Genomic DNA, 16872 nt, shown 5'->3' with positions numbered 1-16872 from the left:
GCAGGAGAGAGCTGGGGGCAAGGCACAAAACAATTCTCAGAGACCCCCAAAGAGGCAGAACAAGCCCAGATGATGGAAGAGACAACCCCAACCTTGGAGTTGTTCCCCCAAGGTTTCCGGACAGAGGAACCTCCAGAGACAGGCCCTGCTCTTGCTCAGAGCAGCAGGGAGCTGATCTGCATCCTGTCCCTGGTGTGGGGATGGTCACAGCTCAGCCCAGGTGGAAAGATGGACATCAAATCACAGAATCATGGAATGGTTTGGGTTGGAAGGGACCTTAAAACCCATCCAGTTCCACCCCTGCCATGGGCAGGGGCACCTTCCGTGTCCCAGGCTGCTCCAAGCCCCGTCCAACCTGGCCTTGGGCACTGCCAGGGATCCAGGAGCAGTCACAGCTGCTCTGGGCACCCTGTGCCTATGTCACAGCACGATGCTTGGATTAGTTTTTTAACTCCAGGCCAGGAAGTCTGACCTTGGATCAGAAGTTACCTTCTTTCAGGAATTACCAAATGCATCCTCCTCACAAACCTTTCCAACCACCCCGGGGTTCTTTGTTGCACTCCTGTAGTGGGAAGGGGTGCTCTGTTCTGCCGGGCAGGACACGAATTAAGGATGAAATCAAACACAATTTGGTGAAGACAAGGGCCTTGTGCAGTGCCCATCACTGCTGCACCCTGCGGCACCTGTTGCACAGGGACAGACTGAGGAGCTGCTACGTACTGTTGTTGGCATTATTTCTTTGGAGCTGTGGTTTCCACTTCTCTTCAACCACGGGGAGAGGTGACCTGGGCTGGCTGGAGGCAATGTTGTTCTCATTGTCAGCTGTGAGGCAAGAGACAGGGAGGGGTTAAAAGCACAAAATAATGCTTAAAGCACAAAGAAAGGGAAACTGCTCAGCATTTACGTAGGGTTCCTTTAACTAAGGGGACGATTACCTACCACACTCTGTGGCTTTCAGTGAGCTGGCACAGCACCCTCAGGGACCCTGAAACTGTCTTTGGACTCACAACCTGTCACTTCCCAAAATGTGCCTGAAATGTGCCACGTGTCTTTCTGTGCACCAGGATGTGGATGCCACCAGCGCACCCTGAAGAACGTCTCCTGAGGAGCTGCAGCTGCACACCCGCAGGAATGGAAGCTCAGCCTGACTTGGGCCATTCATTTGCTTCCAAAATGAGGTGGAAAGGACACTAGTCCTTCTGTTCCCTCACTGCCTCTTCCTGCTCTGCAGGTGGCTGCCCTGTTCTCTCCGGGAAGCACTTTGGTTTTCAAGCTGTGCTCAGCTCCTCTGGATCTAAGGGTCTCATTGCAATCTTCAGATCTGGTTTCTTCTCCGTGAAAAGCCAGGGCCCAGCTCCTCTGGGGCTCTCATTGCTGCCTCAGACTGCAAACACAAAGCCAAAGTCTCTGGAGTGTGACCAAAGACCACCCTGCCCTGAGGCTGCAGACACCAAGTGCCCCCAAAGTCTTTGTGTTCGTGCTCCCATTTCTGTGTGTGGACCTGGGCCGACCACTTTGGCTGCCAGTCTGATGGGATCTTGTAAGGAAATGCAGGCAAGGTCAGTAAATTCTGTATTGTATCCGTGTTCTTTCCTCTCCTGTGCCCCAAGACCCTCTCCCCACCCTCCAGAGGAAATTTTCTAGTTCTTAGGATGCTTCAGTATGAAATGGTGCTGTGAAACAGGCTGTGAAGGAACATTACAGTGCACAATGAAATGGGCTGGAAGAGGAAGCAGAAAGATGGAGAGACTGATGACCAGGCTGAGCAGAAGGATGGAAATCAAAGAAAACAGAACAGGTCATTTGCTCATCACAGTTGGACGCATCTCACCTAATTCTGGACCTCTGTCAGACACACCTCTCTTTGAGGTGGCCCATTAGGGCTCCTTTTACACTCGGGGGTGCCACCCATCCACTCAGGCAGAACTGGATCCTCTTGCGGAGTAAGAATCACCGTGGTCTGAACTCACCTGGAGTCACTGACTCTCCACTGATTTTATGGGGAGTGGAGGCTGCCCAGCTCAGGGGACAGCCCCTGCAGCCTGGGGACACCAGCACAGAGTGCAGTGGCCCTGCCCTGTGCTGTGAGCACAGGAACATGGGTTGGAGCAGTGCCTTGAGGCACCCACAGCTCTGCCAGGCTGCTCTGGGGGGCCAGGACATACACGAGAGGGGAGAGCTGCTCTCTTCCATGTGTGCCAGTGCCCTGGCAGAGCAGGGAGACCAGCAGGGGTGTGATGGAGCTCCAGTGCTCTCCTCCTTACAAGGCCTCTCCAGTGTGAGCAGCTCTGCCCTTCCCTGCCCATCGACAGGCACAGGCTGCTCAGTTATCTGTGGGCACTGCACTGGCACAGGCTCGGTCAACACTTCAGAGCAACCTGGGACATGAGAGACCCAGGGCAGCCTTCGGGCCTGCCTGGGGCCTGTGTGTGCCCAGGGAGCTCCCTGGCCACGCTGGGTGCCCAGGGAGCACTGCCATGCTCAGGCTGCAGCCACAGGTTGGGCTTTGCAGAGCTGTGAAGAGCATGAGGTGCCCCAGAGAGCACCAGTGACCAGGTGTGACACAGCAGCTGTCCCCCAGCACCTGCCAGACTAATTGCTCTTGAGCCAATGTCACCAGTGTCCTCAACTCCAAGCACCTTGGGTGGGCAAAGGAAAATGTTGGATGTTGCCTGCTAACTTTGCTCACAGTTCAGGCCTTCCTTGTCTTGGTGAGGGATGGGTAGGGGAGAAACCCTCTGTATTTCCTCACCGTAACTCTTTTATCTCTTTCCTGATAATAGGGGATTTATTATATACAAATACCTGCTGGCATTCAGTGTGGCATTAATGAGATTTGTACATTTCAGCCTCATCTTCCTTATCAGGCAGTCTGTGAACTACACAGATCATGGCTCTTTAATTTTTCTTCATGCCTCCAATCCTTTAATCCAGGTTCAGCCTAGTCCTCCTTTTGTTTTTTTAGGCCTAGATTGTAGGAAGGGCATTATATAGCAGCACTTGACCTGAACAAAATACTCTAAAGGGAGTCAAAGCTGTATATTGTTCAGTGTAATTACAGAACAAATTCCTCTGCCTGGTGTTCTGCTGTTCTATTTCTGCCTTTCAGCATCCAATTTACATTCTAATTGCTTCTTCTCACTGTGTAGCTGCTTTATGAAGCTATAATCTCTCTTATTACCTTCCAGCCTCCAGGCTCAGCCCTCTGAATGACTCAAGAGCCAGTATGTCCCTGATTTTGCTCCTGGAGGCCAGCAGCACGTTCCCTGGCTTCTGTCCCTTGTGAGAGGGGTCCAGGGGAGGCAGCAGAGCCACTGGAAGAGATCAGCCCTTTGCATTTGACAGGACAAACCAAACTGGGCTCCTGAACACATGAACTGAGGGAGCATTTGACCCATACAGCTCCTTGGCTCTCTGCATCCCCACAGTGAAACATTCCCTGAGCCAGGGATAAAGCACTGCCATGCCTTGTCCCCAGTCTGTGCCTCCTGTGCCACCAGCTCTGCTGACACTGCCGAGTCCCTGCACTCCCAGAGATGCTGAGGCAATGCTGTTGCTTGGATATGGAAAGCCCAGAATCATAGACTTGTTTGGGTTGGAAAAGACCTCCAAGATCCTTCAGTCCAACCATCAGCCCAGCCCAGCACCACATTCGCCACTGACCCATGTCCCCAGGTGCCACATCCACATGCTCTTTGAGCACTTCCAGGCATGGTGACTCCACCCCTGCCCTGGGCTCGGGGTGCTTGAGAACCCTTCTAATCTAAAGCTCCCCTGGCACAACTTAAGGCTGTTTCCCTCCTGTCCTCGTCAGTTGTTCCTTGCAAGAAGAGACCGACCCTCACCTCACCTCCTGTCAGACTGCAGGAACAAAGTGCTGCCAGGGCAACTGCAGGCCCTGTGTGCCTTCCCTGCTGTCTGCTGACACAGAACACCCAGAGCTCGACACCCACCAATGCTGGCCGCAGTCCTCCTGCCTCTCCTTTGGCTTTGCCCTCATCCCATAGCAGCAAACGCCGCCCGCTCGCTCCGGCTGCACACGTGGAGGAAGGGGAGAGGGGTGAGCACAGGGCTGCCAAGCAGCACACCCAGAGATGCCATGGGAGGGGACAGTGGCTTTCACAGGGCACAGCCTTGGTGGCACCTGCAGAAAGCAGCTGAAGAAGACAGGGACACACTCACTGTCACTGCACCAGTGAGACTTCAGGAGGAGGCAGCCAGGCAGAGGAAGGGACTTGCAAACACAGCAGGGAGCAATGAGAAAACAGAGTTTACCAAGAGTAATCCAGAGCTGGGCAGAGGGGAATTACCCATTCACAGAGCTCTGCTGACGTGACAGGAGCCAGACTGCAGACACTGCTCCCTCCAGCCCTGTTCTGTGGCCAGAGTAACCCAGGTGAAACATCACAGGACCACAGACTGGTTTGGGTTGGAAGGGACCTTAAAGCCCATCCAGTGCCACCCCTGCCATGGGCAGGGACGCCTCCCACTGTCCCAGGCTGCTCCAAGCCCCAATGTCCAGCCTGGCCTTGGACACTGCCAGGGATCCAGGGACAGCCCCAGCATCTCTGGGCACCCTGTGCCAGGGCCTGCCCCCCCTCACAGGTAGCCCTCAGCACCACCCCTGTGGGTCACTTGTAAAGAAGAGAGAAGGAAGAAGCTGCAAGCAGCACTTGCTTAAAACTTGCAACAGCTCAACCCTGCCAGTGAGCTGCCCTTGTCCCCTTGGACACCTCAGCCCCTATACTCAGTGTCACCCAGAGCTGCAACTCAAAATGCTGCATTTCAGCACCAGAGCCCAGAGCAAGAACAGGATGCTCAGGACACAGTGTGGAGGCAGCAGGAACTGCCATAGACAACCAGAAAGGACAGACCCAAGGCCAGGGAGTGAGGGCAGCCCTGACAGAGCAGAGCTCCACTGATCCTCGGGGTAACACAGTCCCATTACTCCACAGGAATGCCCCGTGCTCTAACAGAAACACAAACTCACACCTTCTGCTCACAAAGTGCTCCAAAAGCCTCTTTGTAACATTACAGAGATGATAAATAAAGTAGCTGCTGAACAACACACAGAGCCTGCACTAAGATTTGCCAACAGGAACTGAAATGGAATAGAGGAACCTCATGGATGAAGAACTCAGGTGACACTATTAAAATTAGGACTGAAACTAAAATAGAGAGCAAGGTAAGAACTTTGATTAACATTATTGTTACAGAATGGAAAATATGCTTTTCCTCAAGCCTCTTGTCCTCCTGTGCCACTCTCCTCAGGGCCTGCACTGCATCTGCATCTCAACAGAGCAGCTGTCTTTTGGAGAACACAGGTCTGTCAAAGGGGATTTAATTGTTCTTAAAACTGTGTTAGTTCACTTGAATTTTTATTCAAGAGGAGAAAAAAAATGAAAAAAAAAATCTGCCAATATAAAATTAATTCTGTTTCTGCATTTTTGAATATATTGAATGCTGTCTTTGAAACAGCTTTGGCTTTGAAATTTTAAAACCGTCTCTTATGTATCAAGACAGGAAACAAAACCAATGACTTAGAAACAAAGCACTGGAATGATTCCTAAGAATTCTCATTTGTAGGTAGCTGAGAGGGAACTGCTGAAATGGCAAATTCTTCTTCCAAGAACACATTTCAGTCCTCTGCAGAACTCCAGGAGACACAAGCACAGGACAGGACTCGTGTGGGCAAAGGCTCTGCTGCCCTGCGAATGTTTTTGGTTTGTTTGCTTCCATGAGAGCCACCCCTTTGGCACAAGGCGGGATTTAACCTGCTGTAGGAGTTTATGCAATGAGGATTCTCTGGACAAAGCCAATGAGGAGTGTGATGGGCTCTGAGCTAGCATGGCACATTCCCTCTCTCCCTACGGAAAGGAGCGATATTCACAATACAGCCTGAGCCTATGTGCTCCAGCCTTTGAGGGGTGACTTTGTTTGTTGCAGGTGAAATGACTGGGGCTGTGGGAATGGGGAGCACTGAGGACCCTATGGACACACATCGGGGTCAGCACCAGGCAGCAGCACAGAATTTAATTCTCTGCTTGCAGCGAGTCGAAGTGCCCAGCTTACCTGCGTGGGACTGCATGTGCTCCAGGAGATTGTTATAAAACTGGAACTGGATTCCACAAGCTCCACAGGTGTAAGGCTCTGTTTGGGAGAAATCAGTTCAGAAGAATTACACAGAGTCTGCAGGGAAGCAGCACAGGTGCATACCTCAGTGTGTACAGCCGTGGGGCCGTGCCCCTGGCACAGCAGCTCCGCAGGGAGCGGGATAGGGCCGGGCACGGCTCTGCCTCCTGGGCTGGGCTGGGCTGGGCTGGGCAGCCTCCTCCTGCTGCACTCCACGGCCGGGGGCACAGGCAGAGCACAAGGGGAAGCACCTGCTGCCCTGTGTGTGCATCTCAGGGATCTGCACAAGGATTTCTTCGGGAGGCTGCCCACGGGCCGGGGCCTGCTCTGTGCAGCCTGCCTTGAGCACATCCCTGCTATTTTAGAGCCTGTGAGCAAAGCCTGGTGAATTTATTTTACATCCAGTTCTGTCAAATTCCAGTCTCTGCTGCCTTTCCTGAGTGAGACAAGGAGCACTGGCTTGTGACAAGTGCTGTAGTCAGAAGCTGGGGGTGGAGCAGTGCCATGGGGGAACTCAGCTGAGGCTTTGTGGCTGTCACCAAGTGCAGTGAGACCAGGGACTGGTGAGTGTCACGGGGCTGGGTGGCAGCAGGACGCCAGGGAAGCAGAGGTGGAGGGCAGGAAGCACAGGAACCAGGGCTGTGCCTGAAGGCTGAGAGCAGAGCAGGAGAGCCATGTGCCAGAGCAATGTGGATGAGCTGGAGTGAGGAAAGAGCTGGGTGCAGAGCCCCCTCATGAGCTGCAAGATACATTTAGCCCTTTTCTATGTTGAAAGTGCATTTTTTCCACTGAATTAACCTAACAGCAAATGTTTGCAGTTGTCTGTTTAAACAGTATCAGTAGAGTGCAGTGGCTGACAGATGTGATCTTGAACTATGGTGCTGAGATATGGCAATATTGCAGTTTGCCTCTGGCCCTGCAGCCACACCAGCACTGCCCCCTCTCACGCTGGGGCAGCAGAACGGACAAACACATTTCGCACATTAACAATTTCGGATACAGATGCCTGGCACACACACGGAGCAAGGGCTGTTGCTACAATATTTCAGAAGTCTAGATCTAAGTTCAAAGCAAAAAACATACTCTGTATCAATGAATAAGCAGAAGCACCAGCACACAGGATGGAAGAACCAAAACCCAGGGAAGCACAAGCCTGCCTATACCCTGTGAGAAATCTATCTGAGGTAGCAAACCCCAGAATCCACCTCAAGGCTACGGGAATCTGTGAGGAAAAACATAAAAGAGAGCATGAACAGTCTGTATAAGCTGTACTTTCATGCTGTGAGGTTAAACCTTTCCCACAGAGCCTACAGCCTCTGAAATGATGGAGCCAGCTCTGCCCAGAGTTGTGCTCAATGCTTTCACTCACTGTTTGCTTGTGATGCTGCTCCTGGGCTTTGCCGTGGCATGGAAGGTTGGGAACACAGTACCTAAGTAACTGTGCTTGTGAAAAAGAGAGAAGACTTGGGCAGCTGAGTGGCACACAGGGATTTCAGGCCTTGGGAATTAACAGGGACTGGCTGTCTCTGCTGAAACCATCAGCAGTGAAGTACATGTGGTAAAATGCCACAAGAGGTACAATGCAATCTAATTGTTCAGGCTTATTTTTAGTTGTCAGAGAGGAGAAGGCTCCCTGTGGGTGCAAACCATCCCTCTTGGGTTCGTACATCAATGTCAGTGACCTGTGTTACAGACACACCTCTGCTCAGATGGAAACGTCTCAAACCAAGGGGCCTGACTGCCCCTCCCAGCGTCAAAATTAACGTGTGATTCATCTATTGAAAGCAGTCACACTTCCAAGAGCCTGCTGCCTGCTGCTGACAGGCCCCTGGCAGGTCAGAGGAGCTGTGTGAGCCCCTCTCTCTGCCCCTCTGCTCTGCTGGAGCCCCTGCCCCTCCACCAGAGGGGAGGACAGCCCCTGCTGTACTCCCAGTGCTGCAGCAAGGCTGCACGCGTCACCCTGCAGTCCCCTGGACAACGGCAGCTCTCGTGTGCCATTTGAACTTCATCTCAATTCTGAAAGCTGCCCCTTCTGTTCTGCTCCAGAAATGTCTAACTTTGGAAACAAAATCACCACCTACTTCCAAAAGCTGATTTCACGTTCTGAAAATGCCAAAGCATTTTCTAAATAATTCTGAGACAAAGACACACGGAAGTCTAAGTTCACCACAAATGAAAATGAGTTCACATTAAAACTAAGCATAAAATTTAAATTCACCCAACAATTCCAAAGTCTTTCCCAGGACCAAGGGAAGGGATGCTTGGGAGGATGTGCAGAATCCCTGTGGGAATGAATGAGCTCACTTTTCTTCCCAGGGCTCTCTCAACCCTCACACTGCCGAGCTTTCGGCTCCTGAGCCCCTCATGCTCCACAGTGCAGAGCTGGGAACAGTCAGGCTGGCTGGAAGGAGGGTGGGATGTGCCAGAGCTAGAAGAGGAAGAGGAATCTGCAAGGTGGAGAGGAGAAAGAGGCAATCTGTATCCCAAACCAGGGAAAAGTCACTGCTGGAAAAGAACTGCTCACCTGAGCTGGTAAACCCTCCTCCCTTTGATTTCTTCTGCAACTTAAACTGGAAAAGTTGTCAAAAGTGCTCTGCACACCCATGTGAGCCCCACCTGTGCCCCATTCTCCTTCCTGGGAGCACAGCCCCCCTGCCACTGCAGGACCTCTGCTTGTCCTTCCCATGGGGAATTTCAGCTCTTCCTTACTCAGGCTTAGGTTTATGCATCCACTCTGTTGCCTTCAGGTGGGCTGAGCTTGGTAAAGGGCCCCCAGGTCCCCCCTTGGGTGCTTCCCCCAGCAAACCTGTCCTTCTGCTCCCAGCTGGTGATGGTACCAGAGCAGCTGGGGCCCCTCTGTGCTGCCCACACAAGCCCCTTGTGCTCGTGGAGGTGTCCTCTGAGAGAAGGTTTCAACCAGCAGCTGTTGAAACCTCTTCAGTGTCCTGAGCCACACAGAACTAATGCTCACATCTGGTTGCACAATTTAAAACATCTTTCCCCAAGGCTATAATTAGACACTTTTATTAGTGCTTTACCCAGTGAGCAAGGCCCCAGAGCAAGGCAGCAGCTGTGTGAGCCAAGGCAGAGGAAAACCAGTGCCTGTGCTTAGGTTAAATAAATCACTCTAATTCCCATGTTAACTCTCATTGCCACATCTAAGCCAGGGAAAATAGCAGAGCCTGGTCTGAAGCCAGGAGTGAACAGGAGTTGAGAGCTTTAACAGAAAGTTCCAACAGCAAGTGCCCTGAGGTGCTTGTGCAGAGTGACAGACACCCAGCAGGGTGTCACCGTGGCTCAGCAGGGACAGCCCCCCCCGGCTGCTCTTTCCTCAGCAGAAAAGCCCCACATTTCAACACTTCTGTCCACATCTTGGTGAAAAACAAATGCACAACAACTGTGAGGAAAACTCCTCAGCATTTCCACCCAATGTTTCCACTGGCATTAGCTTCACTAACAGCGTAACTGCACCTTCCCTTTGACACAAACCCTTGAAACAAGGCAGGAGAACCAGCAGCAGGCTCCTACAAAAACACCAGCACACCCCAAAATCAGTGGAAGTTTCTTGAAAACGGAACTTCTGTCACTTCCAGCCAGCTCAGACAGGAAGAGACAACAAGGTGCTCTGGAGCATATTTGGAAAAGGGAGTCCCAAATTCACCACCCTTGTCAAAAGGCTTGGCATTAACTGGATTTCTCTTCCCACATGAACTTGTGTTCTCAATAAAGCCCTTGCTTCCCTCTCAGCTTTGTAAGAGGAGGAAGAACACCTGTCCTCCCTTCCTGTGGCCCTGCTCAGGGTGCAGCATTCAGGGCTGCCCTGCATCACCAGGCTGGCACAGACTGAAAATCCCCCTCAAATCCCAACGCAAGCCGAGCAGAAACCAAACACCCTGGAAGGCAAAGGAAGAAGCTCCACCTGCTGAAAGCATCAAAGCCAAAGGGCAGAACCTCCAGCAGAGACCACCTGTGCACCCATCCCAGACCTGCTCTCCCTCCCCTCCTGCTCGCTGCCTGTTTCTCACCCGTGCTCCCAGGCCCCAGGGACCTGGCTCTGTGCAGGTGTTTACTGAGCTGAGCCACGATGACAAGTTTTTCTGTGTGTAAATGTAACTTAAATATGGGTTCATTTTCAAATCTTGGTTTCAGAACACATTCACAACAAACTCCCTGAAGAGCGAACACGAAGCGATTTGGCAGCCCCAGACTGCATGGAAACACCCTGGAGGATTTGTGTTGCATTTAAATCTGACACCAGAGCCGCAGAAGTGAGGCATTTTATCCTTTGACACCTGGACTCCTAATAAAAATACCATTTATTGATGAAAATTGCTCAGAGGGCAGGGCTGCAGGGCTGCAGGAGGGCAGTCCCTGCCTTTTGCACCACAGACATCCATCACACTTACTTTGTAAAAGCGGGAAAGGATTTGAAATCAGGGGACTTGCGGTTTCTGCAAAAAAGAAAGAGATTTAAATATTGAGACTGGCAGAGACCTCGCTGCATTCTACACAGCTCTGCCTATCTGCTCCCTGCTCCTTATCCCTACTCCACACTTCCAGAGTTATCCAGGGCAGGATGGGAGCTGCATTTACCACAAAATCCAACGTGTCCAGCTGTGAATTTTCTCTCCCTTGCTCAGTTTCTCATGGCCAGGGTTCTGCATCTTTCCTGTCCAATTTAAAACGTCCAGAGACTTTAACACACACCCAGTGCTACAGCAATGGAAAAAAGGGGGGAGGCCAGCAAAGAAAAGCCACGGAGGCAAGAAACCCTTTACAAAAGCTCTCTTTGGTGCTGCAGATGCAAATTCCCAGTTCCACCATGCAGCTTCTTTAAACTGAAGCTGGGAAGGAAAACCAGGGTGTTCCAGCCTCCCTGGATGCCAAAGGAGAGAGTTCCTAAGCAGCATAGTTACTGCAGGCTGAGAATGCACATTTCCTACGCAGCACACCTTGCCTTGCCTCTCTGTAAGGTGTTCCTGAAAACTGGATGCTGGCTGCCCCTTGGGCACCCAGGAGCTGTCTGCATCCAGTCCCCAGTGCCCTGGGACAGAACCAGCGATCCCCAGCACCTCAGACCATGTGTGGTTTCCTACAGCTCCCAGGTGAGGTCCTTTAGGGTCAGACCCCTGCAGAGGGGCAGAAATCATTAGTGTTAAATATTCAGTCATGAACTCAGAGCATTTCCAGAAGGGCCCCAGGTCCAAGGCTGTGAGCTGGCACATCCTTGGCTGAGGCTCTCTGACAGACCTGGCTTGGTTTCCTTGGAAGGAAAACTGCCCTCGTGAACTGCATGGGTCAAGCACAGTGAGCCTTCCTGCTGGACACCCCACCATGCTGAGAACCTGAGCTGCTGAACAGGGCTCCAGGTGGCAGGGCCAGCCAGTAAGGAATGGAGATGAAGGCATGGATGATGCTTGGCAAAGACATGACCGGACAGTGCTGAGGAGAGGGGATGCATGGGAGGCACCAGCTGGATACGGAATGCTGCTGATCTCTTAACACGCTGTGATCACCCAGCAGTGCTCCGGGTGCTCCTGCAGCTGCTGAGCTCGGTACCTGGGGCAAGATCTTCACTAAAACAAGTCCCTCACCTGGCCCTGCTGAGCAGCTGAACAGGGCAGGCTCCTCCAGGCACCATTCTGTGTGTCCTTGGCCCCTGCTCTGGGAAGTGCCCTGCCAAAGCTCACTCAGTGGGTGCCCACGGCACCGTCCGTGGCTCCAAGCACTCCAGGGCTCTTGCAGCAGCCCAGCTGCACGGGAGCTTTTGAGGGGCAAACCCCAACTTGATTGTCCCCCCCAGAAGAGAACCTGATGTGGAGCAGGCACAGAGCCCAGCAGCAGCACAGAGCACTTCAAACAGCCCAAGGAATTCTCAGCACCACCTCTGGCTGCTCTCCAGCCAAAAGTGCTGACACAGTGTCCTCGTTATGCTTGGCTTCCTACTCACATGGAAGCCACTGTCAGTCTGAAACAGCAGTTTGGGTACTCAGTACAACACTAGTTTATGTGAAGGAAGACTCTTAGGATTTTTCTGGTCTTCATACTTATAATGGGACAATTTTTCCTCCATGCACTGTCATGTCCCTGCTACAGCACAGTCACTTCCACTAAAGCCACCTATCCAGGCAACAATGATAGAAATGCCAGAGTTTGAATGATTAACGCTAAATCACCTTGCACTGGGAATTTGTAATCTTTCCCCCCACAGACTCTCCAGGCAAAATGAGAGTTCAGGTTTTTCTGCCCACATTCTGTTCTCTCAGGGACCCTTCTGGCCATGCCCTGCCCAGCCCCAGCGCAGTGTCTGTGCTTGCAGCCTGCAGTCCCCAGTCCTATCCCTGGCTGTGTGTCCCAGTTCTGCTGAGTGCTCCTTGCCTCAGTGCTTTCATATGGATTGCCTCAATTCTTCCCTGGTATCCCAGCACTCTGGAGCAATTGGCAGGACATCACCCACAGGGACTGGCTGCTGAGTGGTTGTTTTAACTCAGATATATTTCTTCCTGTCTACAAGTTGCCTGTTCAACATGAGAAGTCTGGAACAGCTTAAATGAATGTGGCACCAGAAATAAACAGTTCATTCCTAGAAACCTCAATTGCACACAAATGCCCAGTGGACACAGTGACTTATTTATGCAACCAAGCAAAGTGACACTTTCTTAACTGAACCTCTCCCTGTGTGACTCTCACTCTCCTGGTGAGAACTGCCCTCAGCTGCTGACCCTTCTTCTGAGCACAGAACTTCAGGCAGCTTGGAAAATGCAGCTCTGTCTATTTGTGCAATTGTGTTGCCCCACCATCAGCACTCCCAGTGCTGTGCACGAAGAGGGAGCTCACAGAACAACTCCCCCTTCCCCTTTTCCTCACTCCTCAAACTTGGCCATTGGCTCTCGCAGCTCCACGGAGACTTGTAGCAGTCACAAACCAACCACAGATGAGAATTGCCAGATGAATGTTAATGGGAGCTGTGTTTGTGCTGACAGAGCCTGCCAGGCAGCTGGGTGCACCTCAGGAGGCAGAGGCAGGGGGGCTGGCTGTGCTAATGTCACACTGCAGTCACTAATCAAGAATTATTATGCCCCAAACACTAAAGCTGCACTCACCCACCAAAAATGCTATCCTAAAAGTCCTGTCTTTCCAGCAGAAATCCCCCCAGATGGGTTATAGAATGACTGGACTACAGGGGATGAGCAGAAGGGGATGTACGGCCACACCAGGGAAGAAAGCCTGCCATTTCTGAAAATCCACCTATCCATGTTTAAAATCTAGTCCTGTGTCCTTTAAATCCTGACAAGTGGAGATTCTCAGGCTTTTCCAAGAATTTTTACTCTAAATCAAATGTAGGAAATCAATTTTTTTTGGTCTCAATCTCATCGCAACTCGGCACGAACTGATTCAAAAAAAAGAAGACATTTCCATTGACCCTCTCCCCAGTCTGGAATAAACAGTGCTGGAAAGCAAAGCTTCCCTGTGTAAACAGGAATGAAAAGCGTTGACATTTTAAAACTGTAAATGCTAAAATTTGTTGCACTGGAAGTTCTGACAGTAATAGTTCCCTAAAGCAGCAGATGAAATTGAGATGTATTTATACAGCTTAAATCAACCTCAAAAGTTCAAAATATTTCCCAATTCCCTACATAATTTAAACTGTTCTCTTTCACACTCATAACATTGAGCAAGTTCAGACTTCAACAAACACTGGCAATTCCAATTAGATTTCCCCTTTGATGGCTGTATTTGAAGGTGTCGAAACCAAAGAGCTTTTTTTCTCCTTTTTTGCTTTTAGTTTTCTTCCTGGATTCTCACAATTTCCTTAATCCCTCTCAGCCTTCATTTCACAAAGGAGTCATCCATAGTGCCCAGAACAACGGCTCGAGCTGCATTAGGCTGCAAACACTTGAGTTAGAGATGGTTACTGCTCCTCAGGAAGGTCATTGTCCCTGTCTGGAGTCAGAGGAAGGGAGACCCCGGGGAGATCCCAAAGCCTGGGAGCCCTGTGGTTACCGAGGGCACCAGCACAGGGCCCAGCCCCCACCAGAGGCTCCTCTCCTGCTCCAGCCATGCATGGAGGAAGAGGAAAGCAGCAACCTCCACTGTGGAACACAACACTCAGCTCAGCCCCTTTCTGGGGATTTCCCTGCCCATGCTCAGGCTGATCATCACTGCCTCTTACACTGCACAAGCCGGCCTGGAAATACTGTTTGGCCTCTTGAGAATTTAGGCCAGAAAACCCCAGCACGCGTCGAGACTCGGCAGAATGACCCCCACCAGAGAGGGTTCCCTTGGAAGCAGCTTTCTGGCACCCTCAGGAATAACAGCTTCTGCTGTTCATCCCAGTGAGCCAGTTCCATGCTTCAGGATCAGGCCGTGGCATTGCCTGCTGGACCTGCCTTAGCTGAGCAGAAGCTCCATGTGACTTGGGACCTCTGCTGCCTGTGCTCCCGAGGCAGCACAAGAGGGCAACTGGGACATTTTAGCAGGATGCTATTTTTAAAGCACTGTGAAACTTCCAGGTTTCATCAAAAAGCAAATTCAAGTGGCTGTGGAGACCCTTTCCATGAGTACAAAGGACACTCTCCAATCATAACACGGAAGACAGCTTGAGTCCTTCAGCCACTCCCCGTCTCCATCCCACCCTGCTGGGAGGAGACACGCCTGGGACTCCAATCAGCCCCAAAGCAGTGCTTGCCCTGCAGCACAGAGCTGCTGTTTTATGGGCAAGTGACACAGATAAGGATGCCAGGTACCTGCATTCACTGTGACAGGGACTGGGGTTGTGCACAGGGAAGAGACATCTGAAATCCAACATTTCCCATTCTGGGTCCATTCTTATTCCCACTCAGGACTCCCTCCAGCACTGCACCCCAGTGGATTTCAGGTGGCTTTGGTTGCTGACCTCCCTGCTCTGCCCATCCAGCCCCTCACTCCAGCACCCAGGGGTCTGTGCCACTGCAATCAGGACACTGACACAGGGAAAAAGGAGAATGTCCCCAGCTGGGTGGCCTAAAAAACTCCTGCTGCTCTCTTTGGCATCTCTGTATCTGAGCCTGTGACACAAAACTCACATCCACAGAGAGCAAGAGCCATCCAGCATTTAACAAGGCCAAGCCCCACAGCTCTTGGCTGCTCAGCTGGGACCTACATTTACCTCCCAAAGCTGGTGACTGTTCCTCACAGCAGCAGTTTGGTGACAAGCAAACAGCAGATGGGAGTGGGAGGACGGAAGTGTCCGTCCTTCTGTCATTCCCCACCACATTATCACCACCTGCTTCCCTGCCTGGGAGAGATCTGCTGGCTGGAACACAAGAGAGGACAAGCCAACAGCGCCAGAATCACCCAAGAGTTCCCATCCCACACGTGACACTGAGCCACATGGTGTTTGCCCCACCCACTGAGACACAGCCATGGGAACAAGGAACATGGGGAGGCAAGGACGTGTCAGCTCTTCCAAAAGGCAGCTACAGAGAGCTCTGCTGGACACCTGAGCACACAGAGCTCTCCACGGCCTCTCTGACCACCAGTGACACTCACAGTGACTGGTGATGCTCACCCAGGCTGCTGTCAATGAGGTCATTGGGACTCCTGAGAACTGGAAGGAATAAAAGGAGAAATGGCTTGGTGCAAGGGCTGGAAAACAGCACTGAATGGGACACGTAGGAAGCAGCACAAAAATGGAGCCAAAGGGGGAAAACAGGGCTGGGGAAGAAAAGAGGATGCAGGATAGATAAAGGAAGGAAAAAGGGAAGAAGTTTATACATCCCCATGCACCAGCGTGGATTTAAGGAGCATTTCAGCTGCTTAATGCAGAAAAGAACGGCTTCCAACCAGAGCCCAACTCCCCTCAAACCAGTCCTGGGCAGCTCACTTGAGTTCCTCAGGTTTCCTGGCTCACACAAAGGTTTAGGTGAGTACCTTGCAACTCCCCTGCAGCCTGCCAGGCCCTCAACTGAGCCACTAAAATAAACTGACACAACACATGGTGCAGACAGAAACCCTCCTTACAGGGAAACGAGATGAGCAAATCACATGAAACTTGCTACCCAGCTTGTGAGAATTTCTGGCTTTGTTTTGGTTTTTGCTGTGAGCTTTCACTCGTGGTTTAAATGTTACAGTCCAGATAGAAACAGGTTGAGGAGGATGAGTGTGATGTGAGCTGGTACAAGGAGATGGCAGGGAGAGTCTGGGAGATGTGTCACAGCAACTGTGGGTCAGTATTTAACAGTTCAGAGAGAACCGAAGTCTTGGACCGTTCAGTACAGCCACCCTGTGTTTCCTGTCAGTGCTTCCTGGACCCCCTCCCATGCTACAGGTTCATCTCCCCTCCTGCAAAACCTGACAAGAGCAGCCAGCAGGTTTTACAATGCAGCTTTCTTGGCTTCAGGAAGGAGCTGTCTGACAGGAAGGAAGACATTTCTGCCCTTCCTTTGTTGGCTGTACAGGGTTTGACAGGAATAAAAAAGGTACAATCTCAGGCTGCTGCTTTCCAAGGGCTCCAGAGGAGTCAGGGCCCCAAGTGGTGCATTGGCATTTACAGATGTGCACTTCAAGGCTTTGAAACCCTTCACGACACTGACAGTACCCACAGAAGACAAGACATGAGCTGCTGAGAGGCAAGAGCCACGTCCAGGGCTGCAAGCCAGGCTGGGCTGACTGACCAGGGCCTGGGCAGCCCCAGGGACTCCTGACTGCCCAGCAGGAACAGGACTAAGGAGTACAAGGGCCTGAAACACGGAGACAAGC

At 51.7% G+C, this 16872-nt stretch overlaps 1 protein-coding gene across 11 annotated transcripts in view; it reads right to left on the bottom strand.

Moving 5' to 3' along the window:
- ZNF618 (zinc finger protein 618) overlaps window positions 1–16872 on the bottom strand; it is a 132429-nt gene that overhangs the window by 8806 nt on the left and 106751 nt on the right. For 8 of the 11 annotated variants that reach the window (XM_082295143.1, XM_082295146.1, XM_082295147.1 and 5 more), the window contains 2 exons: window positions 6073–6150; window positions 721–822 (listed from right to left, as the gene is read on the bottom strand). In XM_082295143.1, coding sequence (XP_082151269.1) covers window positions 721–822; window positions 6073–6150 — 180 coding nt within the window. The remainder of the gene's footprint in view (window positions 1–720; window positions 823–6072; window positions 6151–16872) is intronic. The other 3 variants (XM_082295148.1, XM_082295151.1, XM_082295152.1) reach the window with 1 other exon arrangement.

Source organism: Coloeus monedula, assembly GCF_965178545.1.
Source record: "Coloeus monedula genome assembly, chromosome: 21".
Taxonomy (NCBI): domain Eukaryota; kingdom Metazoa; phylum Chordata; class Aves; order Passeriformes; family Corvidae; genus Coloeus; species Coloeus monedula.
This window is presented reverse-complemented; position numbering and strand designations above follow the sequence as displayed.